Source organism: Simochromis diagramma, unplaced genomic scaffold (assembly GCF_900408965.1).
Source record: "Simochromis diagramma unplaced genomic scaffold, fSimDia1.1 OVJJ01000766.1, whole genome shotgun sequence".
Lineage (NCBI taxonomy): Eukaryota > Metazoa > Chordata > Actinopteri > Cichliformes > Cichlidae > Simochromis > Simochromis diagramma.
The window spans coordinates 256,335-283,810 of record NW_024386828.1 but is presented as its reverse complement, the minus strand read 5'-3'; the positions used below and the strand labels follow the sequence as shown (position 1 = coordinate 283,810).

Below are 27,476 nucleotides of genomic sequence, written 5' to 3'. Positions count from 1 at the left end.
AAAATATTACTGTTAGTATTTTTTTTCCAATACACAAAGGTGAAATTCATGTGAATCCCGGACGAACTGCAAACAAGCAGATACAGAAAAAGATTATTTATGTGAATATGAATTTAATCAGATTTCTGAGGAAAGTTTACACAACATGACACTGAAAAAGGTTTTACCAGAAAACTAACTAACTTTTATTAATGAGGCTCAGATTCACGCATGCGCAGATAACCAAGTCCTCCACAAGAAGTTCTGTTTGTTTATAAACACTCCCCCACGTGGCTGGGAAAACACAGTCGTTACATCAGTTCCCATGGATACGTTCACTCACTTTTAATACACAGAACCTGACATTACAGGTAACATTCTCAGATTTTCATTAATGTGTTTCATTTATTCTGTGCAACAGTGTCATTGTTTTCTCTGTGGAGTGGAAAGTTTAGATCATTATGAATATCAGAATGTAGTACGAAGGGAAATAAGCGTGCAGTGCTGAGCTTGAAACTTTAGAGTTTTCTGTTTGGTGACAGAGGCTGTTTTGACCTGTTTATTAAACACATAAACTTGAACACATGACCTGCCAGGACCAGGTTATGTCCCGAGCTCCGTTTTAAAAATGACTGGATAAATCCACATTGTTAGGTCTGTACTCGCAGACCTCGCTAACTCAGAGACTTATCCCCGTGAACAAAGCAAGACACTCAGTCCATTTTAACTTGAAAAGGAAGCCAGTCCAGTCAGGATCCCAGAGCTTTAAGCTCCTCACCTGATCCCAGCCAACTTCAACTCCAGCCTTCCCTCGCAGCCTGTTATTCAGTAAAAACAGTTAGAGAAACACCCCATTGTAAAACCCTTATGGTGTGTCGTAAAAGCTAAGGCACTGTGTTTGTGTGTATGTATGCATATGTGAGAATGTGAGTGCGTGTATGTGTGTTTGTATACGTGACTTCCTGGTTACACGCGTTTTAAAAACATCTAACACCAAAGGGTTATCTCCCTTCACCCGGTATATGGTTTAACCCCTTTAACGGTCTATACAAGGCACAGTTGAGCCCATAAATGACAGGAAGTGAACATGCCTTACCTACGGTGGCCCTGAGAGGCCAAACGGGCTGCAACTTCAGAAAACACTTGCAAAAAGAAAAATGCTGAGTGATACCAGTTGCAAAGAATTTTGGATCCACCTCCACCATCCAGAAAATCAACAACTGCAAATCATAGCATGCTGGGGGGAAAGCAAAAAGAAGTCAACTAGTATGTGTGTGTTTAGACAGATTTGAAACAAAGTAAGTTCCAAGGCACGTTGAGTCCAGCGGGAAGCTGAATTACAGTTTTCAAAGACCTGACACGGTGCAACAACTTGGCAATCCTGTGAAATGTTTGTCACAATAAGAATTCCCCCCCTACATTACACAAATCAAGACTTAGATATAGATAAAAGTATAAAGTGTCTATACATTTGGCTTGGTACATTATTAAGTAAAACAACAGGACCTGTTTGAAACAAAAATTGTCTTAATTCAGTTGCTTTCTACATGCTAATTACAAGGAGAGACCTTGGGTCTTGAAAATATTGCCTGAAAGAAAGCATGAATGCTGAAATCACAGGTAGAATTTGCATAGACTGTCTGCATGTTCAGGGACCTTTTACCCAAAGATTAATAAGGTTACGCATGACCCTCAGACACACAAGGTGCATATAGTCCAGCACAAAACCTGAGACTAACTCCCAGCTCATTCAGAGGTGACACCCCAGCGTGGTGCTCCTTGTATGCTATAGCACGAAAAGTCAAACTGTACTTTGATTACTCCAGGCAGTAACAAACAATAAAACCACACAACCCTTGCTGCTACACACTAAACTGTCTGACAGCAAAATTAAATCAATATACAGATATTAATAACATATTAATGTAATAATCTGACTTTTATAAGCAGCCATAGTCAGCAAATTCATAATGAAAGCAACAAACAACTCATGTTTTGATGAAACTGCAAACCCTCCTGGCCATTAATCACATAAGCTGTACATGCAAGAAAAAAAGGCTGATAAAGGAGCACAAAATTAAGACAAATCCAAGACATAAATCTAACTACAATAACAGATTGTATGCACAAATAAGGCATCAGTGAACACTTAGAAATCTTTAGAATTACAGCTAAATAAAAAAAATGTTTTCTTCAAATAAATGTGTAGATTCTAGCTAAATATATATCACAGAAGGAATTCTGATAAACATTAACACAGCTTAAAAACAGAGGGCCACAGCATGAATGAACCTTAAAATGAAACTGAAAGATAATATTGAAACTGAAATAAATGTACTGAAAAGGTTTGTATTGAAAGTGAAAAAAATTGATACTGAAAAAAGATTAAATGAAAATGTAAATATAGAAATTTAAAAAAAAAATGTTTTACAACCAGGTTTTCACACTTACATCTTTTTTATTCACTTACAATTCTTTTAAATCCATCACAGTGTGATATTAAACTGAACCATCACCTGATGGAAATGTTTATTATTAAACTCTTCGCCTTCATCTGTTTGAAGTTTAACAGGTACACGTCTCTCACTCAGAACAGAAAAGCAGATGCAACAGATGCTCCTGCCTTGGTTTGAAGACACCTGCATTCATACTTAGAAAATCAATCTATACATGTCAGTAAGTGTCTCACATTATCATTATCTTCATTGTCTTCATAAACTAAGCAGAACAGCAGGAGACGCAGACCCGTGTTCGCGCCTGGTTCTGGTCTCCCGCATTGGTGTATCTGAACCTCTTGATGTAGCAGAAGATGAGCCAGACGATGGAGATGATCATCAGCACAATGAAGAAGATCGATACGAACACCACCGATGTCCTGCTCACGTACTTCTGCAGGTTCCTCGTCCCGATGGTGATCGTCATGGTGACCGTCACATTTCGTTCCAACAGCGATACGATCTCGCGGCCTTTTGGCTCCGGGATCATGATGGCGACGACCTCGCTCGCACCTGAAGATGAGGACAGGTGAGAAGCACTTTGATGGACACTGTACTTTTTACATGAGCTATAGAAATAAATATTGATTGATTGATTGATTGATTGATGTCATCATTTTGGCCTAAAATATTTGTCAATTAAAAAAAAGGAGTAGAACTCCATGAGCAACAACCACCAATTACTAGGAACAGGAATAGGTTTCAAATATCAAGATGAATAAAAAATAAATCTACATTATTGAAGCAAGGATATTTAGTGGGCTTATATTTAAAAATCCAAAACACTTCCCTTTGGTTAAGTCTCCTTTCTCTGTCACTAGTATGGCTTTGTAATGTAGTTCATGTGGCTCTAATCCAGCGGTCCCCAAACGACTCATGGACAGTACCGGTCCGTGAGTTGTTTGGTAGCGGGCCGTGAAAGTTGAGGCTGGATTTAAAGCAAACCAACCACTCAGGGCTTTTTCCCCCCTTCCTGAATTTATGGCATCTAAATGTGGGTGCCACAAACGATTATTTTGATAATCGACTAGTCACCGATTATTTTTGCGATTAGTCGACTAATCAGATCATGCATCCATTGGACGTAAAACGTTCAGCTTATTGCACCAGCAGCATCTGCTCTTATATAACTATCATTAGCTTACAGCTTTAAGTGTTTAAGGTATGTGCTAACTAAAAATAAAGACAAGATGATAGTTTATTAAATTTTAATGAAATTTGCAGATTGTTTCGGTGAAGTTTAATAAACTCCTTGCTATCTAAAATATAACAGGACACCGGAGTATTTTCTCGAGCATCTCACACTTCTGATAATCAGCTGTCTGCTTGACATTTATTCAGCTGTGTAAAAACTATAACTTTAATCTCAGCCAAACCGATTTACTCAGGAACAAATAAAATACTAAAAAAAGGCAAACAATAACATTTTAAGTTATCTAAGTGACTTATATATCATGTTTAACCTGAGCAGCAAAAGACAGCGGTGTGTTTGAAAACGATCTGCCGGGAGTCCGGTGTTCTCACGGCTCTAGTGAGCCTTGCCCCCGGCTAGCTATCGAGCTAGTGGGTAGCAGACGTCTCCGAAAACATCGGAGCGCTTTTGAAAGTATGTGGTGTCTTGATAAACTGAGCAGATATTTGAGGTTTACACAGCTACATTCTCACCTGAAAATATTTTAAACGTTTATTTTGTGACCCAGAAAGAATAATAAGAGTAATATTAAAACTAACTAGCTGCCGCCATTGTTGGAAGCTGCGCTATGAATTCTGGGACACAGCTTCTTCTTCTTCTTCTTCTTCTTCGGGGTTTAACGGCAGCTGGCATCCTTGTATATGCAGTGCTGCCATCTTCTGTTTCAGTCCGTTATTACACTCTTAAATCCTACTACTTATTCCTGCGTCTTTTGTGATCTTACAAAGCTTCAAACGACGCCTCGACTATTAAATTAGTCGTCGACGATTTTGATAGTCGACGTAATCGTGACTAGTCGACTAATCGTGGCAGCCCTAGTGTACGCCTGCCAGGGATCCCTGAAGGAGTTTCCAGCTGTCAGAGAAACAGCTGTTACTTCACTCAGCAGCAGAGTAACTCAAAAGAACACCACTTACGGTGCTACAGAGCAGTCAGCCCTGTTATGTAACTCAGCGCTAAGTCGTGACCAACATCAAACGTCACATGGAGTTTCTCTGGACATAATCGAGTGACAGGAGCCGGTTTTCCATAATCAGTCACTGTGGATGCAGCGGGGCTGGGAATCCCTGATCCACACGACTGTTTCTGTCAGAGAGGCACTGTGTGGATGACGGCCACTGACAGCATCGTTTAACAAATGGAGATTAATTGATAAAGAAGCATCACAGACCTTCAGTCAGCAACTCTGAGAATATCTCTGATTTCTATCTCTTCCAATTCTATTTCTGGGAAAAAGTCTTCTTGCTGGTTATGAAGAGTGTATCCTCCCCCTTTAAACAATGTTTCACCTCCGGTTTGGCAGCGTTACACCTGCTGATTCCCCTGCAGGAATGTGAAGCTTATTCACACTGCCCAAACCCACCGAGTGAGCATGGTCATGATATCATTTATGTCATATGTTTTCCACGATCGCTATGAGACACAAATGGTCAGACTGTAAGTGTTAACACATCTTCGTATTTCATTCCCATCACACAAAAACACTAAGCAGTGCATGCCTGTTAAATTTGATGCTTCCCACCCCAATGTGCAACACACTCGCTGTGATCTAGCGAATTGTGCATCACATCATCAGTTGTGTTACACTTTATTCTGCTTCAGCTGGAAGCTGATGAAGGTCATTCAGGGAATGTGTTGTTAACTCAAACTGGAAACGTAAGGCTGGAAACCCGTTTCAGAAATCCTCTGGATCGTACCATGTACCATGTGTTTTTACACTTCCCACAATGCTCACTCTTGTGCTGCTTGTCCAGCTGCTTCACCCTCAGCTCACTTCTCTCCTCCTCCAGCCCCAGCAGCTACTAAAATAGGGAAGGTATGCTGAGATGATGCTTGCTGGCTGTGACAACCAGCCTCCCTTGAACACACTGCTGCACCCCTCCCCTGCAGCCGAGCCACAAACTACACTCCCCCAGAGACACCAGAGACAGAATTAACCAGCATTGATAAAAGAACAATTATCAAGGAAACACATTTCCTGGGTGTCTTCGCTTGTTATCAGCTCCCAACACACACTATTGATACATTTCCACACATGAGTGTTGTGAACACAGACCTCTCTACATTACCTGGGAACACTGGGTTATGTTTTAAATCACAAAACACAAACAAGGTTTATTTGACAGTTTCAACAATTTACTGGGCAAATTTACATCCAGGACAGAGAAATCCCTGCCTCTGTCACACAAAAAGAGGACAGTATATTTAATCATAACATTGAATCATAATACCAAAGAAAATAAACTGTTGGTAGATCCACTTTTTACACTTGAATCCTCCATCAGTGAAAATCGAACTCAATTCCAAAACAACAAATTCAACATTCATATAAAAAATCCAACCCTGCAGGGATCAAACATCTGATCAAACACCAGGGTTGGACACAGACTTTCTAATCTGACATCACAAAGTTATTCTGAAACTGTAAATCTAATTAAAAACTCCCCAAAACTACTAAGAGAAAACCCTTAAAAGGTTCAGTGATACAAGGAAAATCCTTTGCATATAAAATCAACAGAGGTTCCTGATAAACAGACTAATAAATGAAGAATAACTGAACAGTTTCTGTGTCATGAGTGAAATTTCAGTGAGTATGAATCATCTCCAGGAGGTAAAAAGGGTTGGAGCTCAGCATCAGTCAGAAGAGGAAGATGAGGTGATGAAGAAGAGAGTGTTGACTTGTTAAGTCTAAATGAGACAATTTCTTGCCCCAACACACCAACAGGTGAGACCAAAACTGAGTCAAACCAATGTCTGGTGTCAGTGTGTCTATGTTCTACATTTAATTTATACCCGACACCAACTTAACCTGTACACACATCTACATTTTCCACTCAACTATTTCTCAGTGTCCATAGTAAAGCAGTCCCCAGTGTGGTGCTTCACCCTGCCCAGTCAGTGTGGCAGCAAAACAGTGCCTCCACAGATGGGAGAATTGTGAAAGTGGGGAAACACAACTTTAAAATTATATAAAAATACACTGCTCAGCAAAAAGTGGTTCCTCTAGTCTAAACTACACAATTTCCAAATAAGGAGAATCTGGGGACAGTTTGCATATAACACCTCCTTGGACATAAAACTAGATGACTCAACACATCCCTTATAACAGAAATACCTCGTCAGTTGGACTTTTTCCATGACGTTTGTATTAAGAAATTAAGATAAACATTGTCCACGTCACCTTTAATCCCCATGACCTTCTACCAGTCGTCCATTGAGAGCCTGCTAACCTACTGCATGACAGTATGGTACGGCAGCTGCACTAAGGCGGATAGAGCGAGGCTTCAGAGAGTAGTCAAGACAGCACAAAAGATCATCGGCTGCCCTCTCCCCTCCCTGATGGACAGTTATTCCTCCCGCTGCCTCAGCAGAGCAGGAGACATCATCAAGGACAGCTCCCACCCTGGTTTCAACATGTTCAGCCTGCTACAGGTGCATCAGCACAAAAACCCACAGACTCAAAAACACTTTCTTCCCTAAAGCCATAACCGCCCTGAACTCACACATGCACCGATAACACAGCCCCCCCATTTTTTTTCTTCCCATTTCCTCTAAGAACCACCACTGTGCAATACCAATCCTATGTATATATATTTTCCCTCTGTTAATGCTTTCCATATGTATATAGTGCTGCAGAACTTTGCCTCCCCCCAGCATGTTTGCACTGAGTAGGAGATGCTCTGTATGTCATTATTGTGACTATACGGTTGTATAAAGGCATTCTATTCTATTCACCCCAGCAGCAAACTACCCAACTTAGAAAAGCTCTACAAAGCCTCCTTCACAGAGGGAGGAAATCGAGTTAAATGCGCATTTATTGGGGTGAATAAAGCAGAGCATCATCTACCTGGGTGAGGCATGGTGATGGTGTCGTTCGTGTTGGTGGAGCCCACATTAAAGATGACCACCGCAGAGGCGTTGTGGGCTGCAGCGTGGCGGATCTTGTCCTTGTAGGTGCAGTTGCCCCGGGCTATGAGCGCCACCCAGGCCCCGGCCTGAGCGGGCACCGCGAAGCGGGTGTTGGGGTCGCAGGCCTGGCGGTCGAGCGGTGCTGCGGGCAGGACCAACACCCCCTTGGCGTCCCGCTTCGGAGAGTGCTCGCCATATCGCCCGCACTCCGTCTTCTCGGTGCGCAGCTCCGAGGTGGCCGGGTCCACGTAGGTGATGTTGACGAAGGCGGTGTACCACTCCTCCCGCTCGGCCACGATGAAGTCTAGGCACAGCAGGTGGACGAAGCAGAAGGAGAGCAGCCACGTAGAGAGGGCCAGGCTGCGGCAGGCCGCCACCAGCGAGCCCGGGGCCATGACGAGCCTCCCAGAGGTGAGAGCGAGCTGTGTGTCGGTAGGTTGGAGGAGCCCGGTAGCTTCAACGCTGGAGCCTCCTACTCCACCATGCTACAAGGCAAAACCACCAGGAGCGTGTTTAACTCGCTTATACTCCCCCTTTTCACAAGAAAGAAAAAAAAGGCTGTTTTTAGCCGCTCCCCTCCACTACTCTCAGGCTACCTAGCAGCAGACGCCTGTTAGCAGTCTCCATTTCCAGCCTCCACCGTTAACTCGATGAGAAACACCCACGAAAAAACTCCTAAATGCGCACAACTGAAAGGAGAAATCACCACAGGAGTGACGCGACGTGAGCCCACCGAAGCGAAGCACCAGGCGGTTGGCTGTTGTGCCAAAATTGAAAATTTTCTGTGTTACAAGTTAAGACCTAAGATTTGTCATTCCACCCAAATCCACATTCATCAGAGCTCCCTGCTCTCCTGATATTCTTGTATGCAACTGCGACATAAACTTCTCCCCCTCTCCACTCCACCTCCCAGTAACAAGGTCCAGTCAGACTCTCTCTACTCAGGACCTGACAATAATCAGTGAATCTGTCTGGATGATCAGAATAAGACTGTTGCTGATTCATAAATGTTACTTTCCTGTTCCCTTCAGATAATAACAGATATCTGTTTGCTGTGTTTGGATCCAGTGTGATTTCATGTGAATATTTTAAGAATCCAGCTCTGGTCTTTGGCTCTGCTGGTGACAGTAAAACATCCACTTCAGTGACTGTCAGTGAGATGTTTGTCCATTCCTCTCTCAGAATGTCCTGTAGTTTATCTCTGGTCTCTGACACAGCTGCTGTCACATCCTCAAAGTAGCTCAGAGGACGAATATTGATGCTGGATGAGTGTGTAGACTCACTGAGTGCTGACAGTGAGGGGTAGTTGTGTAGAAACTGGTTGTGATCCTCTGTGTGTGAGAGCTGCTCCAGCTCGCCGTCTTTCCTCTTCAGCTCAGCGATCTCCTGCTCCAGCTTCTCCTGAAGCTCTTTGACTCGACTCACTTCAGTTTCCTGCTGGGATCTGACCTGCTGCTTCACATCAGAGCTTCTTTTCTGGAGGAGACGGATCAGCTCAGTGAACATCTTCTCAATGTCCTCCACTGCTTTATCAGCAGAGCCATTGATGGCCTCCACCTCCTGTTGAAGCAGCTTCACATCTTTCTCTCGCTCCTGGATTCTCTGCTGGATGTTTAGTCGTCTCACCTCGAGCTCCTTCTGCTTCTCAGTCCTTTCTGCTGCAGCTGGGACTGTTTCATGGCCTTTATGTTCATCCATCAAGCAGAGATAACAGATACTCTGCTGATCAGTACGACAGAAAATCTTCATCACCTCATCATGACGAGAGCAGATGTTCTCCTGGAGCTTCTTGGAGGGGGCCACCAGCTTGTGTTTCTTTAATGGAGCTGCATCATAGTGAGGTCTGAGGTGTTTCTCACAGTAAGAGGCTGGACAAGATAAACAGGACTTGATGGCTTTCAGTTTCAACCCAGTGCAGACATCACAGGCCACATCTTCAGGTCCAGCATAGCAGTGATCAGCTGGAGCAGCTTGGAGTCCAGTCTTCTTCAGCTGCTCCACTAAAGCTGCTAACATGGTGTTTTTCTCCAGGACAGGCCTCGGTGTGAAAGTCTTCCTGCACTGAGGGCAGCTGTGGATTCCCTTCCTGTCCTCTTCATCCCAGAAACTTTTAATACAGTTCCTGCAGTAGCTGTGTCCACAGGCTGTAGTCACCGGATCCTTCAGTAGATCCAAACAGATGGAACAAGAGAAGGTTTCTCGGTCCAGCTGAACTCCTTTCTGCGCCATTTCTCCTCTCAGTGTCAGTGACTGTGTGAGTTTCTCTTCCTTATAACTGAAACTAGTCTGAGCTCTGATCTCAACAACATGTTTCTGCAGTGAATGGAGCCTGTCAGCTCTTACATGTCACCACATGTTGGTTACCCATCGGCAAACTGCAGATCTGAAGGGGAGGGAACGAGGAAACACGTGGACAGAGAGGAGGTGCTGTGTTTAAGAGCAGGAGGAAGAGGGAGGGTTATCAGGCTGTGCTTCACTCCAGGAAGAGGAGCAGTTTGAGAGCGATACTGTGTGTTTAACCCTTTTATTTACTGCTCACTTCAACTTAAGCTTGTTAACACTTTCTTCTATATAAATAAATAAATCACACTTTGTGTGTTTTTCTTTCTGTGATTTGAGATCATCACATTTTTATTTTATAATTTTTATATGTTATACGCACAAAAGAGCACTTTTTAAATGTTCAATGTTCAGCTGGAAATGAATGTGAAATTTTGATGATGATCTCAAATCACAGAAAGACACAAAGTTCTGCTCTCTAGGTGAACCAATCCTTGTCCACCTTCCTCTTGCGCAAAAAAAAGTACTGCCTGGAGTACCCAGTGTTGATTGTCCCAAAAGAAATAAACCAACAAAACTTGAAGATCATGTATCACACCAGGAGGGGGTTCTATACAAGCTAATCGATGCCATAAAACAGAAGTGGCCAAGTTATTTATAATCAACACTCTCCCGCTATATGACATTTGGGGCAACAGCCACCTCCACTTTTCCAATTTTCCCCCAACTTTCTCCACCACCCCTTCCCAGTTCTTACATTCTGTAGCCTCATCTCCCACGTACACACCCAGATACTTCAACCCTCCCCTTTGCCACTTCAGCTCACCTGGAAGTAGCCCAATTCACCTGTGCAGCTAAAAATCTGCAAAAGTTCCCAACAATTATTCCCAACTTATTCACATCTTGGTGACTCCTAACAAATACAATAATATCATCAGCATACGCAGACAAACTAAAAGACATATTGACATCAGATAAAACCAACCCAGTAATGGATGACCTCACATTGTGCAACACTGGTTTGATAGACAGAGCACATAACATAGCCGACAGTGGACAGCCCAGCCTAATGCCTCTAGTTATTTTAAAAGGTTTACACAAACGACCATTTCTTTTCAGTACACTTTCAATTTCCTCGTACAAAACCATAATCTTAGCGATTAAACCAGAGCCGAGACCAAACCTTTCTAGCACACTCCAGAGGTAACGATGCTCAACTCAGCCAAAAGCTTTTTCTTGGTCCAGAGAAATCAGACCAGTATCATAACCCAGTGAACTGGAGACTTCCAAAACACTTCTAACTAGGAGTGGAAAGGACACATTGTCGACCCGGCACACAGTAAGTTTGCCCTGGATGTAAAATTTGATCCATCACCATCTTCAGCCTGTTTGCCAGCACCTTTGATAGCAACTTACAAATATTTACAAATATTTTAACAAGACTTCTGATGTTTGCTTATAAACACTCCCCCACATGTCGTTACATCAGGTCCTATGGATACGGTCACTCACTTTTAATACACAGAAGACTTTACAGGTGAGATTAAAGGTAACATCCTTATTTCGTTTTATTAATCTTTTTCATTTATTCTGTGCTACAGCGTCGTTGTTTTCTCCGTGGAGTGGAAAGTTCGCGTACGTCATGATGAGCAGCGCGATGTGTTACGAAGCGAGAAAAACGCGCAGTGTGTTGACCTTGAAACTGTAGAGTTTTCTGTTTGGTGACAGAGGCTCTTTTGACCCGTTTATTAAATTCATAAATCTTTTGGCTGCTCCTTGGCCACTCTGAATCACTGATGTTTACTAGCAAACTTAAGACATGTGCCTTGTTGAGCAGGGGGACCTTGTGGACACGGCAAAATTTCAGTCCATTTCAGCCTAGTGTGTTAAAATTCTGTTCTTGGCGACTGTGGTCCTTCAGATTATAAACAAGCTCCTCCCGTCTAGTTTTGGGCTGATCTACATGAATGTACTATTGCTGTGTGATTTATTACTATTACTGAAGGTTATTCACCATACCAATACCAACTAGATTTTTAAATCTTAATATAAATGAGTAACAGTAGGTTGGACATTAGATAAGGCTGCACTTTTTGAAGCAATCTCGTATAGAACACTATTCCGCGCGTATATAAAACAGGTCCGTGGCTCCAAACCGTAGTAAAGGAACCTTTGGCTAATATGTCGGGTTTATGTCGGGCTCGTAGACGAAAAGTAGCTTTAGCCGTGAGATTGAGACACAGACATTAGAGCCTCTTAATGCGTGTTTTGTTTGGGTTTCCACCGACGTGGAATTACCAATAATAGAGAGGGCATAGCCTTACATATGAAACAAGAAAAGACAGCCATGTAATCCATTTATTTCAACAAAGTAACTGTATTCTGAATTTGGTTGATCTTCTGTCTCTCCATTAAAATGAAATTAGCATAAAATGAGAGCCTGTTCATTTCATTATAAGTGAGCAAACCTACAAATTCATCAGAGGATGACGTAATTATTTCCTCCTGTATGTAATTAGTCTTAGGTCATATTTTGTATTCTCAGTAATTATTTGTCTGAAGAGTACATTCAGTTTTACATAATTAGCCTTCAGTGCTGCTGCTCTGAATTGTAAATCTAAATGTAAATTTAGTTTTGTTATCATGATCACATTTTTACATAACTACAAACTGCTGCTCTTTTTTCCCCCCCTTTAATGATCAGCCTTTAATAAAAAGATAATAAATTCCACAGCACATAAGCAACTGGGCGCCATCTGTGCGCAAGTCAGCTGGCAAACACATTGTTGATCAGTTGCCATGACAGCCCAGTGATGTTGGACAGCGCGGCGCACAACGGCACTCAGCACTTTTACACCAAATGACAAAGTGATAGCTGTGCACTTGCATCCTCTGCATTTGTCTACAAGTGTAATGCACATAAAGGTGAAAACACACTATTTTCATTAAGAGTGTCTTCACAGACAAGTACGCACATAAATCGTCCAGTTCTGAAAGCCTCTGCATTTCTTTTCTTTTTTTTTGAAACTTCTATTTAAATTTCTTTTTTTTCACAAATCATGGTCACAATACATAATGAAAATGTTGCCATTATACACAAAAAAGAGAAAAAAGAAAAAAAAAAAACATTATTATGCCAAATTTGGAATGCTTTATCTGAAATGGATGGCAAAAAAAGGGGTTAAAAGCAACAGGGAAAAAATTACTAACCTGTTGCAGAAGTGCCTTCTGAATTGAAGCCATATTTTAAACTGCTGCTCTTAACCTGATTTTTCAGTTTGTGATTGCTCTGTTTAATATTTCTTTTATTTTCACAACAAACATATAAAAGTTAATCAAAGATCTTTATCAGTGTGTTGCTGATTGTAACCAGGATATGTGTGATGAAGGTTACATTTAGTTTGCTTGGAAGAAAGTGGAAGTGGTTAATTTATCTTCTTGTTAATGTCGTCGCTGTCAATGGGAGCAGCAAAGAGGTTAATACTCACAAACGTTAACATCAGATCAGCTCAAAAATCTCTCAACTCTTATTGATCCAAGTGAGACAATCAGACAGAACGAGAAGAACAAGGAAGCAGAACGACAAATGGAAAGCAAATGTTGCTTCAGGTAGGCACTCATGATGCCTTCATAATTATTTATTTTGAACAGATATTCTTTGCCAGCTTGTTTTCATTAAGTGCCTGAAATCAAGGATTAAACACAAAGATCCAAACAGGTTACAAATCTGTTCACTGACAAAACCTGAAAGTAGTTCATGATGATGAGACTCAGAAGATAAAATATTGACTTTCCCAGGATGAGACAGTGTAAGTTATGTGAATGTGATGATCCCATTGTTCTGGTCGTCACTTTAATTTCTCTACATTTAAAAACAAAAACAGTCCATTAAGAACGACTTCAGATCAAACCTGAAACCATCGATCAGGAAATAAGTTACAGGTTCAGCTCAGCCATAGAAACTATTGTGCTGCCCTGAACACATGACATGTGTTTAACATGTTAAACTTCAAGCATTTAATTATGTTACAGTGAATCAAATATTTATTGTTGTCATTTTATTCTCAAACACTAAAATAGTGTTTATATCTCCGTGTTGACAAACAGCATGCGTATATGTATTTTAAATGGTGGGATATGATGTAATAATATTACATGTATGTAACATGTTTTTGTATTTTTGGAAATACATGTATTTTTTTAAATGTACTTTTTTCTTGTGTGAGTTCACAGTTCATGCCTACATTAGAAATGTGTGCAGTGTCAGACATGTAGGCACTGGGGGTTCCTGTTTGTGTGCACACATACTCTGTTACTCATCCATGCATATCGTACTTTACTTACTTGATAATAAAAACATGTTCTTGTAAATTATGTAAATCATAAATAAACTGTTTTCTAAGTTATGACCTCATCTTGTCTCCCGTTGCTTCTCACTGCGTATGAGCCAGTCTATCACAGTATGTGTATCTATGTAAAAGCATGTTGGACATTGTGTGCCGATATCCAGTTGGTGCAGCACTGCTGTACAAGCATTCGAATCACTTGAAATATTAATATAGTTTAACTACCAGCAGGTTAATGTAGAATATAGTTTTACCTGCTGACTGCACTCAGAGATGTAAATCAGCAGGTAAAACTGAAACACCAAAATATGCAGTCTGCTCTTTGTGTGGAGAAGATGGAACAAATGTATATCTTCATTATCATTGGGACATCACAAGGCTTTGTGTATCATCAGTCATCAGTACAAGGACTGAACACTGCTGTCGTATATATTCATCTTCTAACTATTCAGGCATGTTAGAAATGCATTGTTGGTATAATCACAGCCTTTAAAATAAAATAGGCAACAAATAAACAGTTAACTGCAGCTGCATACCTTTTATACTATATCTCTTACAGTCAAAGATATGGTTGCTTTACAATCTGTGGGATCAACACAGCCTTTCGAAATATTTCTAATGTAGTCTGCAATCTTTTTCCCAATGACAAATGCTTCAGTGCTGATACAGAAAAACAATAAGTAGAATATAGTGCAGAATATATTTTATATTCTATATAGAATATTCTGTTCTATATATTGTCTTTCATGCCAAAACTTGCTAGCCCATCATTGATATAGAAGTTAGTTTATATGAATTTGATGGTTTCTTCATCATAACCTCATTCTCCTTCAGCTTGCTTGAGGCTACTTGGGCAACTTGGAGAAGTAGCTGCTCCAAATAGGTGTACCTTCATCCAGTAGATAGCGAAGTGAGTTTTGAGAAGAACTCTGACTGACATAAAGATTCATCAGTTTGTGCCATTCAGAATACAATTAATCACCACAGCTACAGATTCGGTGTTATTAATTGTGTTTTATGAGAGAAACCAGATTTTTTTTTTTAGATTTTTCAATGCCAACTCATCAGAGAACTGTCCTCTCACAAAGACTCCAACATCTTGGTCAGGTTTGTGTTCCCAATCCAAAGTTTTTCCCAGGATCTGCTCTCACCTGCAGTTGTTTGTATTTTTGTGTATAATTCTGCTATGTTCTCTTTTATTCTCTTTATAAAATACTTCTGCTCTGTTGCCTGGATTTGTGCACTCCACAAAGCTGTGACAACAACTCAGTATGAAAGCTCTGGGTTAAGTGATTCAACATGGAGATATGGTGCCAATTAAAGAATTAGCATTTTACTGTATCTTTAAATAAACTGTTTTCTAAGAAACTGAACTTGGGGGAAAAAAAGAAAGGGTTAGAAGACAAATTTCTGCTGCTAAGAGAAGATGTGCAGCTTTATAATCTTATCATAACTACAGCACAATATACAGCCCAAAATATTATAAAAAGCTGTCATCCTCTCAGTCTACACTCACATTTATGACCTGTCAGAGGTAAGAATCACGCTGATCACAACTGATGATCCAACATTTAACTAAATGTTAGTTTGTAAAAATAAATTGTATCAGCATAAAGTTAACAAGCAGGTCTGATGAACTATTACAGAGCAAACAAATTAGCACTTTCACCACCAACTAACACCTGCAGTCACATTTGCTGCCCCCTACTGTCACTCAGTAATAACTGCAGGAAGAAGAAGGTCTAAATGTTAATGAAACCAGCACAGAGTCACGAGCAGAGAGGTCCTTGAAGCTCCAGATCAGACTGTAAAGATGAATTGTTGAGGAGGAAGAAGAAGATGTGAAGTTTACCTGAAACCTTCAGACTGAACACACAGAACTCCAGCTGTGAGCTGCTCATCAAACTCAACACGTTTGACTAAATACTGATCCAGGGTTAGTGCATGAACATTGAAGATGTGCACACAGTCAATAACAACAACAACTCTAAGACGGCGCTGGCCGTCGTTATCTTCACTCCTGTTTCGCTTTTTTCTTTTTTGAACTTTGTTTGTTATTTTTTATTATTCTATCTATATGTTCTCCAGATGCCATTGCACTAATTACCTATGATCGGCAAACTTTGTTAAACCTCCGACCATCTCACCATTTTGAGCCGGATCCGCGTTGGAATATCGGAGATGCCACCTCACCGTGAATGGACTTTCCCCCCTGTACATATTGCCTCCCTTTTTCTTTTCCATATAGGAAACAACAGAGGAAACAAGGAAAATGGAGCGGTATTCATGTCCACTTCAGGGCCTATCTTAAAGTGCAGAATGCAGTTAACCCTTATTCCATTATGGATGTTCTGTGATCTCCATCTATTTCCCGTGACCAACTCACCTTCAGATTGATTAATCATCGATGGATTCACTAGGTTGGACAACCATCCCACTCGACCCTACCAGTGGCTGTCCGATGCTGGATAAGATCCTCTGGAGGCGGTGTCAGACACAGTAACCTGAGCCGTCTGAGACGCGCTGTTGGCAGTACTGCGGCGTCCATCTCGCAGATGGCTCTACTGAATACTATGTCACTGATGAACAAGACCTTCATTGTAAATGATCTTTTTATAATAATAATAATAATAATAATAATAATAATAATAATAATAATAATACATTTTATTTATAGGCGCCTTTCAGACCCTCAAGGTCACCTTACAGTAACACGTAAACAATACCATAAAAGACATAAGAAAAATGTATATATAGCAAACATGGTAGATAAAATTTAGACATAAATAGTCATAAAAGTATAAAAGCAAATATAAAAACTGAGCAAGTTAAAAATGGATCAGGTGTATGCAATTCTAAACAGATGGGTTTTGAGTAGTGATTTAAAAGTGGTGAGACAGTGTGTGGTCCGGAGAGCAAGTGGAAGTGCATTCCAAAGTCTCGGGGCAGAACAACTAAAGGCTCTGAGTCCCATGGTAGTCAGGCGAGCAAGTGGAACTGACAGAAGGGAAGCTGAAGAAGAGCAGAGTGTAGGAAGGGGTGAGTATGTATGGAGAAGATCGGATAGATATGGAGGAGCAAGGTTCTTACTTCAAGACTGGATGCCCTGTTTTTGACGGAAACCTGGATTCGCCCCGGTTAGTCTTTTTCCTTCTCGGAGCTTATCCCCCCGGACTGTGTATTTTGTAGCTCCCCCAGATCTTCGGGCAGGGGTGGAGGGCAAGCCTCAATTTTTAGAAGTAAAATTCGAGTGCAGCAATTGTCTTCACCCATGTGCTCTAGCTTTGAGGTTATTGGAAATATCTGGCTCTCCTCGGACTCTCTGTGTTCTCACCTATCAACCACCAAAATATAATAAGGCTTTTATCTACGAATTTGCTGATCTTTTAGGATCACTTTTTTAAAATTATGATTGTGTTCTTATTACTGGTGAGGGAGACCCGCTGGCTAAGGATTTCCTTGCCTTAATTGACTCTTTTAATTTCACCCAGTGGGTAAATGAACCTACTCACGTTCAATATCATACTCTTGACTTGGTCTTTTCATATGCCCTGGACATTAGGGACATCAGCAATGCTGGGATTTCTGACCATTTGCCGGTCAAGTTTGATGCCGATCTAAGCAACGCAGAACTGAAATTTGAGGGCCCTCAGCGCCTTGTGCGCATTATTGACTCTGGGACTGTGGCTAATTTTTCTGCGGCTTTCATAAATTCCGCCCTCCTTGATGCCGATTGAATACATTTTATTCGGTTGATGAATTTGCTAATACCATGCTTTGTACATGTTCTATTTTGGACACTGTGGCCCCGGTTAAGGTGAAATGATCCAGAACTCCCTATCAACCTTGGTTAAATGCTCGTGACATACACGAGCTCTACGACGTGCCTGTCGTCGAGCGGAGAGGGCATGGAAGAAAGATTGGCTCCATCTGTCCTTTGACGTCCTATGTAGAAGTCGCACAGCATATCAAAAATCTGTTAAGATGGCTAAAGCAGCCTTCTTATCTGACATCATTATGGCCAATCGCCACAATCCTCGAGTGTTATTTAAAATCTTTAATTCAGTGGTCAACCCTCACTCTGATGTGCTGAGGGAGGCCTCCACAGCTCTTTCTGAGCGATTTTTGAATTATTTCACAGATAAAATTGCATCATTAAAGGCCCTACACTTACCAGTGGTTAACCAAGTTCCAACTTTAGGATGCTCTTCGGCTTTTTACCAGTTTGAACCTATCTCACTCTTAACACTTAAGGGAATAATAGATCAGCTGAGAAGCTCAAACTCTTTACATGACATTCTTCCATCTCGTATTATTAAGAATGGCTTTGATGTAATTGGGCCTTGCATTCTATCTCTAATAAACTCATCATTGCTATCGGGTTGCATTCCGACTGCTTTTAAACATGCGGTTGTGCAACCTGTCATTAAGAAAAGAGACCTTAACCACAAAGACTTTGCAAATTATAGGCCGATCTCTAAATTACATTTTATAGCAACAATTTTAGAAAAAGTAGTTCTTCAGCAATTACAGGCCTATCTAGATGCTAATCACATTAGCAACAGATTTCAGTCTGGGAGTAAACCACATCATAGTACAGAAACTGCTCTGCTGAGAGTTTTTAATGACCTTTTAATTGTGGATTCAGGGCGCGCTGTGGTCTTGGTTCTACTGGATTTGTCTTCAGCCTTTGATGTAGTGGACCACAGCGTTCTTCTAACAAGACTAGAATACTTAGTAGGCATTAAAGGGAACGCCTATGAATGGTTTAAATCGTATCTTTTGGAAAGGTTCTTTTCTGTTACAATGGGGAACTACTCTTCCTCTGTTACCCCTTTTCGTTGTGGTGTGCCCCAGGGGTCTGTTCTTGGCCCTATGTTCTCATTGTACATGCTACCCTTTTATGTATAAATGAGAAAAAAGAACAAAGAAAATGCCACTACTTGAAATTTTATTTGCTTCATTCCAAAAAAAGGCAGTTTTCTTTGTGAAATCGTTTTTAGTGTGTTCTCAGTAGACATTTGATGTGAATATGTACTTTTTTGATACTATATTTGACTATATTTGACAAATATAACATTTCTTTTCATCTTTATGCTGATGTCTTCTCTTTGGCTCTCGGCGAAGGCAGTCGCACTTTTTTCCTCTCCTCCTTCCCCTTATCTTCCCTGCTTAGCCTCTTGTGTCCTTGTCCTGTCTCGTGTGCATTACTTTCCCTGGAACAGTCTCTCAGAGTCGTTCTCTAAAACCTAAAAGAGAATTATGGATTTGATCAACTGGTCTCTGAATGCTATTGACACCCTTTTCTCAACGAGAAGTCTGGGCTCGGGAGAGCCTGAGTGCCCTGGAGGGACTTTCCTTGCCGGATACACGATGGACGGGTGACAGAAAGGGAACCATTTGGAACCATGATAACAGGGTTCTTGCTGATCGGAGCTGGCTTGGCCCTGGCTTATCGGAGAATTAAGACAGCGGAACCAGCTGTTCCATCCCCCCCAAGGCTGCCAGGGGGATTGAAACAATGGGACGAGGCGCGACTTCTCAGAACGGGCTCAAAAGCAGCATGGTTAAGACCTTGGAGACACTTACAGCTGCCATGAAGACTCAAAATAACACCTCCGAGCGTATACTGGGTTACATCAAGGAGAGGCCTGCTCAAAATGACACCTTTGAGCGAAAGTTGGATCACATCAGAGAACAGCTCACTGCAGTTGTGAGTTCTCAGAATCGGCTCTCTGTGCAAAAGAATGACAACACCACGGAACGGAAGTTTGATACCATCATGGGGAGGCTCGCGTTTCTCCAACGGGAGATTGAGAGACCAGTGTCGGAGTGTTAAAGAACAGCTTTGAAATTCTCCTGAGCTGCTCGCATAAAAGAAAAATCAACAACATCAACATCATAATGCGGATACCTCCTCGGCGCCAGCTGTGGGGTCAAGGCTGAGCCGAACAAAAACACCCTGATAACGACTGTTCTTCCCATTCCATGCATGGCCACTTGGGTTGGCAGACTGTTTACTTAGGCTGATATAGGCTGATCACTACGCTGCTTTCTCGATTGTATGAGGGAGGTTAAAGGCTGGTTATCGAGTAACTCCCTTTTTCTAAATGAAAAGAAAACAGAAATTATTGTCTTTGAGACACATCCCTTGGGGACAATTAGCCAATATATTTGGGCCCTTTGCTACCTCCCTCTCTGATACGGTACGTAACTTGGGTGTTCTTTTGGACCTCCTTTGGACCCCCTAGCTTTTACCTTTATATTATAAAGTTATCAAATTTGTTGATTCTGTGTCAGGAAGACTTTACATCATGTGATCAAGAACAAATGAAAAGTTTCTCTGAGTCTGAAGGAGACCAATGTTGATACGACTGATGGATGAAACACTTCCTGTGTGTGGTGCAGCAGAAACTGACAGCACATAAAAAAAGGTCTCATCAAACAGCATTACTGCAGATCAGCCAGTAGATGGCAGCAATCTCCTAAACCAAGATCTGCTTCACACATCAGCACTTTGATTATTTATATTTTTGCTGTAGATTGTTTTATGGTAACCATGTGTTCATAATATACTGAAGAGATGTTCATGATGTCTGTATCATTTCAGAATTATGATTTTATTTTTCACATGTTTAAAAACAGCTGCTGATTATGTTCAGCTGTTCTGACACATCTGTTTACTGAATGAACGTCAGCTGCTGATGTTGATGAGGACCGACTCACCACCAGATATCTTAAGTGTGAGAGCTGATGTTTGTCTTTCAGCTGAATCAGACGGCTGACTAATTCATAAACAGATGTTTCTGTTTCTGTAAATAAATTGTTGTTTTCTGAGTTTGAGCCTCTTCCCGTCTCTCATTTCTCTTCAGGTTGAGCCTGGCTGTGACAGTATGTCAGTACATCCATCATGTTGGACAACATGTGTATCATAATCAGTGATTGTCTTTTCTTCTATCATTATTCTGTAATGAATGCATAGCGACATGAGACTTATCATCACATTGACTTACAGGTTGAACTATTGACCTTAGGGCAAAGTCAGAGGTCTAATGTGACATGATATTTTAAATCTTGTTACCGTACTTTCTAAATGACTATTAACTCTTTCTAAATGTTGACCTTACACAGCACACTCATTTTTAAGTTTTAATGTTTTTCTGTTGAAACCATTTTGAGCTCCTCTTTGGTTTACACATGATCTGTCCTGACCTGATGCAATAAGGTGAAGCTGTCCCTGTGTTTGTAGTGCTCAGTGTTTACTGATAAACCAATAAATGTGCAGCAATGACCTTTAGAAACTCATCAGACCAGAATTTCTCTTTTGCAGTGACACATTAATCCTTGTCTCAGTTTGTTACCTGCTCAGCTCCAGCGTCTAACTTCACTTTGACAGTGACAGTTTGGATCACTGTGTCAGAGTCTGGGATCTTCATCTGTGGTGAGTCTTCTTTTATTTGTTTGTATTTTTGTTTTTGTGTCAGAGAACCCAACAGACACGAACCTTCTAACAAAGCACTAAAAAATGTGGTGAAACAAATGTCTCTGTTAGTCGTCACAAAGTTCCCAGAAAGCACCAAATTTAGAAGCAAAGCGTGAGAAAAGCTGCATCTATTTTTGTAAAGAACTGTTTTTGGAGCAAGACTTGACTTGAAACTCTGAACTTTCAGTATTAAGTTAACTTCAAAATGAAAGATCATAACTTAACCTTACTGACCAATCAAATCTTAGTTAAAGATGATAATTTAATTTACTGAACATTGTATTTGCTGATTCTTTAGGGAAAAAAAGTATAAACTACTTTTGGAGGTGTTTGGTTGATTTTAAGCTTCAGAGTCATCGGGTTTGTTCTGCACTTTGTCAATCAGAGCCAGAGAGCTAGCTTTTTCTAGTCAAAGGAAAATCTTGTAGTGCTGAAGGGCAGAGGGCACTAGACTCATGGTTCACTCTGACCTTCATGTGTAGAGTTACAGTGTTATAACACTTATTGTTCATTTGTAATATGATTTGTGTGGTACTGAGTGTGGCCACCATGACTGAGACTGCTGTGCCAGTTGATGAGCTCTGGTTAGAAGTATTGAGTCACTGAGATTCAAGTAGTGTTGCATAATGAACATGTGCTACTGAGTATGTGTCTGTGAGCTGACAGCAATGATAATAATGTCACCTATGCAAACACTAGTGCATTCCTAATGCAGTGATGTGATGTTAATGATGACTTTTAGTCAGTATAGTGCATCTGGCTTCGGTCACTTTACAGTATAAATTAAATCTAAGCTCATTAATCTGGCAAAACCGTGACCACAGCATAATGGTAAGAAATACTAAAATATACTGTATTTTAAAAAAGGCATCAGAAAAGCGCACTAAAGGGTTTGCCACTTTGCAGAAAAGCAGGACTCAATTGCAGGACTTCTTTAGCAGAGACAGTGAATTATTTACTGTGAAAACGGTGCAAAAACAATCGTTCCAAAAACATGACGTCCACAGAAGTGTAATCCCAGCTCTCAGTGCGATGCTCCACACACAAAAGCACTCGCTCCACAGCTTCTCCGAAAGAGCTTCTGAGCTCCCTCCAGCTCTGCTGCATAGGAGAACACAGGTAGGTAATCGTCACATAGAGTACATCATAGGGACATCACAACAATCCAGCACTGACTGCAACTTAGATACTCTCCTACATAGTGGCTCTTGACAAGATCATCAAAGGCAGGAACATGCAGACCAGAAACTGAACTCAAAGTCCTGACATTGCACAAAGACGAGAACATCAGAATGTGCACACACACAGATGGCGGAGGGAGAGCTTGAGGAGGACAGAAAGACAGAAATGGCAAGTCAGACCTGGAGAATGACAAAAATAGATAACAATATATATATATATATATATATATATATATATATATATATCATAACAAAAAATCATGATACATTAAAGTGATGTTAGTGTGCTTGAGAAAGTGAGAACACATTAATGTGTTTGTTGTGGTGCAATCAAGGTCAGCTGTCGCTGTGTCCTTCAAGGTCAGTGTTTATCTGATAAATAGATGAAGGAATGTCAGAAACCTGCAGTGACTCGTTAATTCTTGTTTCAGTTCGTTTCCTGCTCGGCTCCAGCATCTCATTTCACTTTGACAGCGACAGTTTGGATCACTGTGTCAGAGTCTGTGGTCTTTATCTGTGGTAAGTCTTGTTTTATTTTCTTGTTTTTTTCTTTTTATCTGGAATTTCTTTCTACATCTTACTGAATAAACTGAATAAAATCAGTCTTTTTTTTTCTTTGTCAAACCATGAGCACATACAAGATGACAAATGTCTTTAACAGTTGTTAAAAGCTCAGAAACAAAGTGTGAGAAAACCTGTATTTATGTTTATAAAGAACTGTTCTTGGAATCATGCAGAGACCTGCACTTAAAGCAGGACTTTGTCTCATCAAGGTGACTTAAAAGAAACTCTGAGCTTTCAGTTTTAGTCATGTGCTTAAGTTACACTGATATGAATCAGCTTAATTTCAAAATAAAAGATCATAACGTAATCTCAGTTAAAGATGATCATTTAAACAAGTGAACACTGTATCCGATGCTTCTTTAGAAAAATAAGTGTAACCTAATTATTTGGATATTAGTGTTTAGTTTGGGATGAGCTGATCGATGTTCCTGGTGAGTGTTTAATGATCCACCATTAAACACCTTTCTTTATTGTATTTGCCAAATAAAGATAAAACACTTTCTTTCTGTCATGACACCTACATCCCCACAGACTGCTGCTGATAAGTCTGCTATTTACAGAGTGGGTGGAGTCAACTCATATGAATTGTTTCAGTTTCTCCTTTGAAAATGACTCATTGGCACAAACTCAAGAGCCCAGCTGTCTGAAATGACAGAAGATGAAGCACGTTTACTGAATTTGCAAAACATAATTCTAAGATTAAACTGAGTATTAACCTGTCTGTGTTGAACTGTAAAAATCTTCAATTAACACGATTTTTTAGTTTTTTTAGTTAACACTATTCAGAAAAAAAAATCCTGAAAGTTTAGAGGTGTTTGGTTAAATTCATCATTAAGACATCAGGTTTGTTCTGCACAGGAGCGGATGTAGAAAGAATGGAATGATCATGTGTGGAAAAATGATCTCTTGCAACCCCTATTTCTGTAACCAATACGTCTACTCACCAAAGAATGAGTGAAGCAATATGGATAACAGCAGAGGACAATTTATTTAGGGTCTGATGGCACCATCTGTGTCCAGCACTTTAAAGGATTGATGGACTGGATCACATACGTCCTTAACCTACCCTCTTAAACATTAGCTTGACACTGATACATCAAAGGAAACTTAACCGACTCTAGTGTTTCAACCTGAACAACTTAAAACTTCCCTGGGATACAATGTAAACAAAGACAAAAGGAAGAAGAAAAAAAATATATTTTCATCAATGGCCACTTCTAACCAGGCGACAAGTGAATATATTATGTAAAGAGTCTTTTTTCTCAGTCCTGGGGTTGTAACACCACAACCTCCTCAGTCCATAATCAGAGAGTGTCTATTTGACAATAACCAAAATGTCTTTGGATAGTCTTTGTGAATGCAACCCCCCCCCCCCCCCCCCCCCCAAAAAAAAAAAAACCCAATGGTGTTAGCTGGCCAGCAAAATAAAGAGAGTGTATGGCACTGAGTGCGGGCGTGTTTGTGAGTACTTCGGTCCAAATAATTGAGGTCCGGATGGATGAATGAATGGCAGCCGCCAGTCCTTTAATGGCAACAGCGAGACAGCACATCAATGAGACAGCACAGCAGTAAGGCAGCACAGCAGCGAGGTGTCTGGCAGGAGAACGAACAATAGTCTTTTTTTAAGGCTACTGCAGAAGGAGATGTTCCCCACTAGCTCACCCAAGCTTGCTCTCTGGCACAGCTACAAGCCATGTGAGCTCATAGCCCCTCCCGCTAGGATGTACTACCACAGTCGAGTGTTGCAAAGCAGCCGCAAACCAATAGCAATAAAAAAAACCTCAAAATCATTGAAGAACATTTTATAACTGAACACCCAATATAGATATATACATACATAGTGAAAATCACACAATATCAGATAACCAAATTAACACTGTGTTACATTTCCATCCTATTTTTGCATATGACAGTGTTGTTTATTAAAATAAGATATTTAAACGTTGAGCCTAGTTACAGTTAACACTGAATATAAATTCTAAAACTTAAATTTCTTCCTTTTAAAAGGGAGTTTTTTTAAAATTATTGAAATAGGTTGCTTGAAATTAATGGATGTGTTTTACAACTTTTGTTTTTACAATATGTATGTGATGGGTGAGGATGATGTCACTACTCATTGAAAGAAGAGGCCGTTTTTAATTATCCATCCATCTTCTTCTGCTTATCCGGGGTCGCGGGGCAGCAGCCCAACCACCTAAGTAAAAGCCATTTGGGTTAAATTACCCAAGAGTGTTTTACAAACCACAAACCTTTGAGACTAAAAAACTAAACAAAGCAGAATTGGAATAAAAACTCATCAAGTCATGACTTCCTCTGCTAAACTAAATAGTTTGTCATGACATTGCACATCAACTGATGCAATAAAAGAGGAAATGCAGACACCACCCAGTCTCACATTTACTCAAATCCCAGTAGCAGTCACATGGGGGGAGCAGTTCAACAACAAACTGCAGGTTGGTACCAGAGTCAAAGCTCCGTCCTACAGTCATTATGTTCTTGTACTGATCTGTGCCGTGTCTTTAAACTCGCTCTTCCGCTTTCAAGGTAAACAGCTTTTATTTAGTGTAATGTTCCCACGATGAAGGTCTAGGGGTGTGTGTGGGGACTGGTAACAAATGGGTCCAGAACGGAATGGAAGGAAAACAGTCAGAGGTTTTTAGTAAATAAAATATTTTTTATTATAGATAATCTTAACATAAAAAGCCGGCAACGCCGTTTTTCCAACACCACAAGAAGAAGAAAAAGGTTGCAACAACAAAGAACACAACAACCAAACTGTTACGGCCCTAGCTGGGCCTCCTGATACTGCCCTTGTGTGGGCGTGGTGTTTTACTCCGCCTCCTCCTCTTTTGCTCCACCCCTCTGTCTCTCTCTTGCTCTCTCTCTCCCCAGGACACAGCTGCTGTTCATTGGGCTCGCTTACCACCTGGGCCCAGTCAGCAATCACCTCTCTGAGGTCATATAAGCTGGGGATGAGCTGTGAGCAGGGTGGTGTGTAGGTGGCCTGCCTGAAGTGTGGAAGCAGTATAGCTGCTTTATGTGAGTAGTGTGGGCTTGTGGGCCTTGGCAGCAGTGAAGCCAGCTGCTGTTAGTGACAGGGTGAGCTTGCGGGCCCCTGGAAGTGCCTCCTCGTGGTGTGGAGTTTTTGTTTGGTTGTTGTGTTCTTTGTTGTTGCAACCTTTTTTCCCTTTTTTCGGCATGTTATTGGTAATACGGCGTTGCCGGCTCCTTATGTTATGATGATCTATAATAAAGACTATTTTATTTATTAAAAACACTGGTCTGTTTTCCTTTCATTCTGTTCTGGACTCATTTGTTACTGGTCCCCTCACTCGCATGCCTAGACCCCTTCGGGGGGGGGACGTAACACAAACAAAAAACGAGCGAGCTTCAAAAGCAAAAGGGCAGCTGACTCCTGCTGGGGAATCAAAAAGAAACACTCATTGCATTATTGGGTATTGCCATGATGCATTGAGTGTCACCTTTTACACCCACCATGTGCATATACGCCTCTCTGCATCTGATTATTATGTATTATTAATCCCTGGCTCTCTTCCATAGTGTGTCTTTGTCCAGTCTTCCTCCCCTCACCCAAACCGGTTATTGTAGGCTCTTTACCCTAAAATATAAAGAGCCTTGAGGCGACTATTGCTGTGCATATTCTGATAAAGGACAGAGTATCATAAAACATATTTTGTAAAAATGAAGATGTCACTCCCAAGTGTCACTCTCAGCCTCAAGTGACACTTGGAAATGTTTGAAATACTGAGTAGAACGCTTCCTTAATCCTTTGAATGCCGTTGCTTATTGTTTCTGCTGATTGACAAGTTTTATTGACAAAAACCACCTGAAGCATGCACATTGTCATGCAGAGCTTTTTAGTGTTTCTCTCACACCCTTTTCTGCTTGTTCTCATTCCATCACTGTCATGAGTACGTCTGAACAATGGGACACACACCACGAGGAGGCACTTCCAGGGGCCCACAGGCCCACCCTGTTACTAGCAGCAGGTAGCGTTACTGCTGCTCAGGCCCACAAGCCCACACT

General features: G+C 40.9%; 3 protein-coding genes across 3 annotated transcripts in view; 1 reads left to right on the top strand and 2 right to left on the bottom strand.

Annotated features, from left to right (window-relative positions):
* Positions 1–96: 96 nt before the first annotated feature.
* Positions 97–8,001, bottom strand: LOC120730812 (RING finger protein 150-like). The gene is made up of 2 exons (XM_040027332.1): positions 7,514–8,001; positions 97–2,987 (listed from the first exon to the last, which is right to left on the bottom strand). Exons 1-2 carry the CDS (start codon positions 7,968–7,970, stop codon positions 2,698–2,700), a joined length of 747 nt encoding a protein of 248 aa, XP_039883266.1. The 5' UTR covers positions 7,971–8,001; the 3' UTR covers positions 97–2,697.
* A 141-nt stretch (positions 8,002–8,142) lies between these two features.
* Positions 8,143–10,147, bottom strand: LOC120730804 (tripartite motif-containing protein 16-like). Its single transcript, XM_040027297.1, has one exon. The coding sequence runs from the start codon at positions 9,802–9,804 to the stop codon at positions 8,377–8,379; it is 1,428 nt and encodes a 475-aa protein (XP_039883231.1). The 5' UTR covers positions 9,805–10,147; the 3' UTR covers positions 8,143–8,376.
* Positions 10,148–21,614: 11,467 nt separating this feature from the next.
* The window catches only part of LOC120730817 (butyrophilin-like protein 10), a 36,889-nt gene continuing 31,027 nt past the window's right edge, over positions 21,615–27,476 (top strand). Inside the window, exons 1-2 of the mRNA XM_040027344.1 lie at positions 21,615–21,642; positions 23,297–23,384. The gene's annotated coding sequence lies outside the window, so the exon portion shown is untranslated. The remainder of the gene's footprint in view (positions 21,643–23,296; positions 23,385–27,476) is intronic.

What these genes read in the sequence shown, in the direction of transcription:
- LOC120730804 (XM_040027297.1), bottom strand. Translation starts at nt 9,804, where the DNA reads ATGGCGCAGAAAGGAGTTCAGCTGGACCGAGAAACCTTCTCTTGTTCC.
- LOC120730812 (XM_040027332.1), bottom strand. Translation starts at nt 7,970, where the DNA reads ATGGCCCCGGGCTCGCTGGTGGCGGCCTGCCGCAGCCTGGCCCTCTCT. An exon ending in CATCACCATGCCTCACCCAG is followed by an intron (nt 2,988 to 7,513) that starts GTAGATGATGCT and finishes CCTCATCTTCAG; the next exon opens with GTGCGAGCGAGGTCGTCGCC.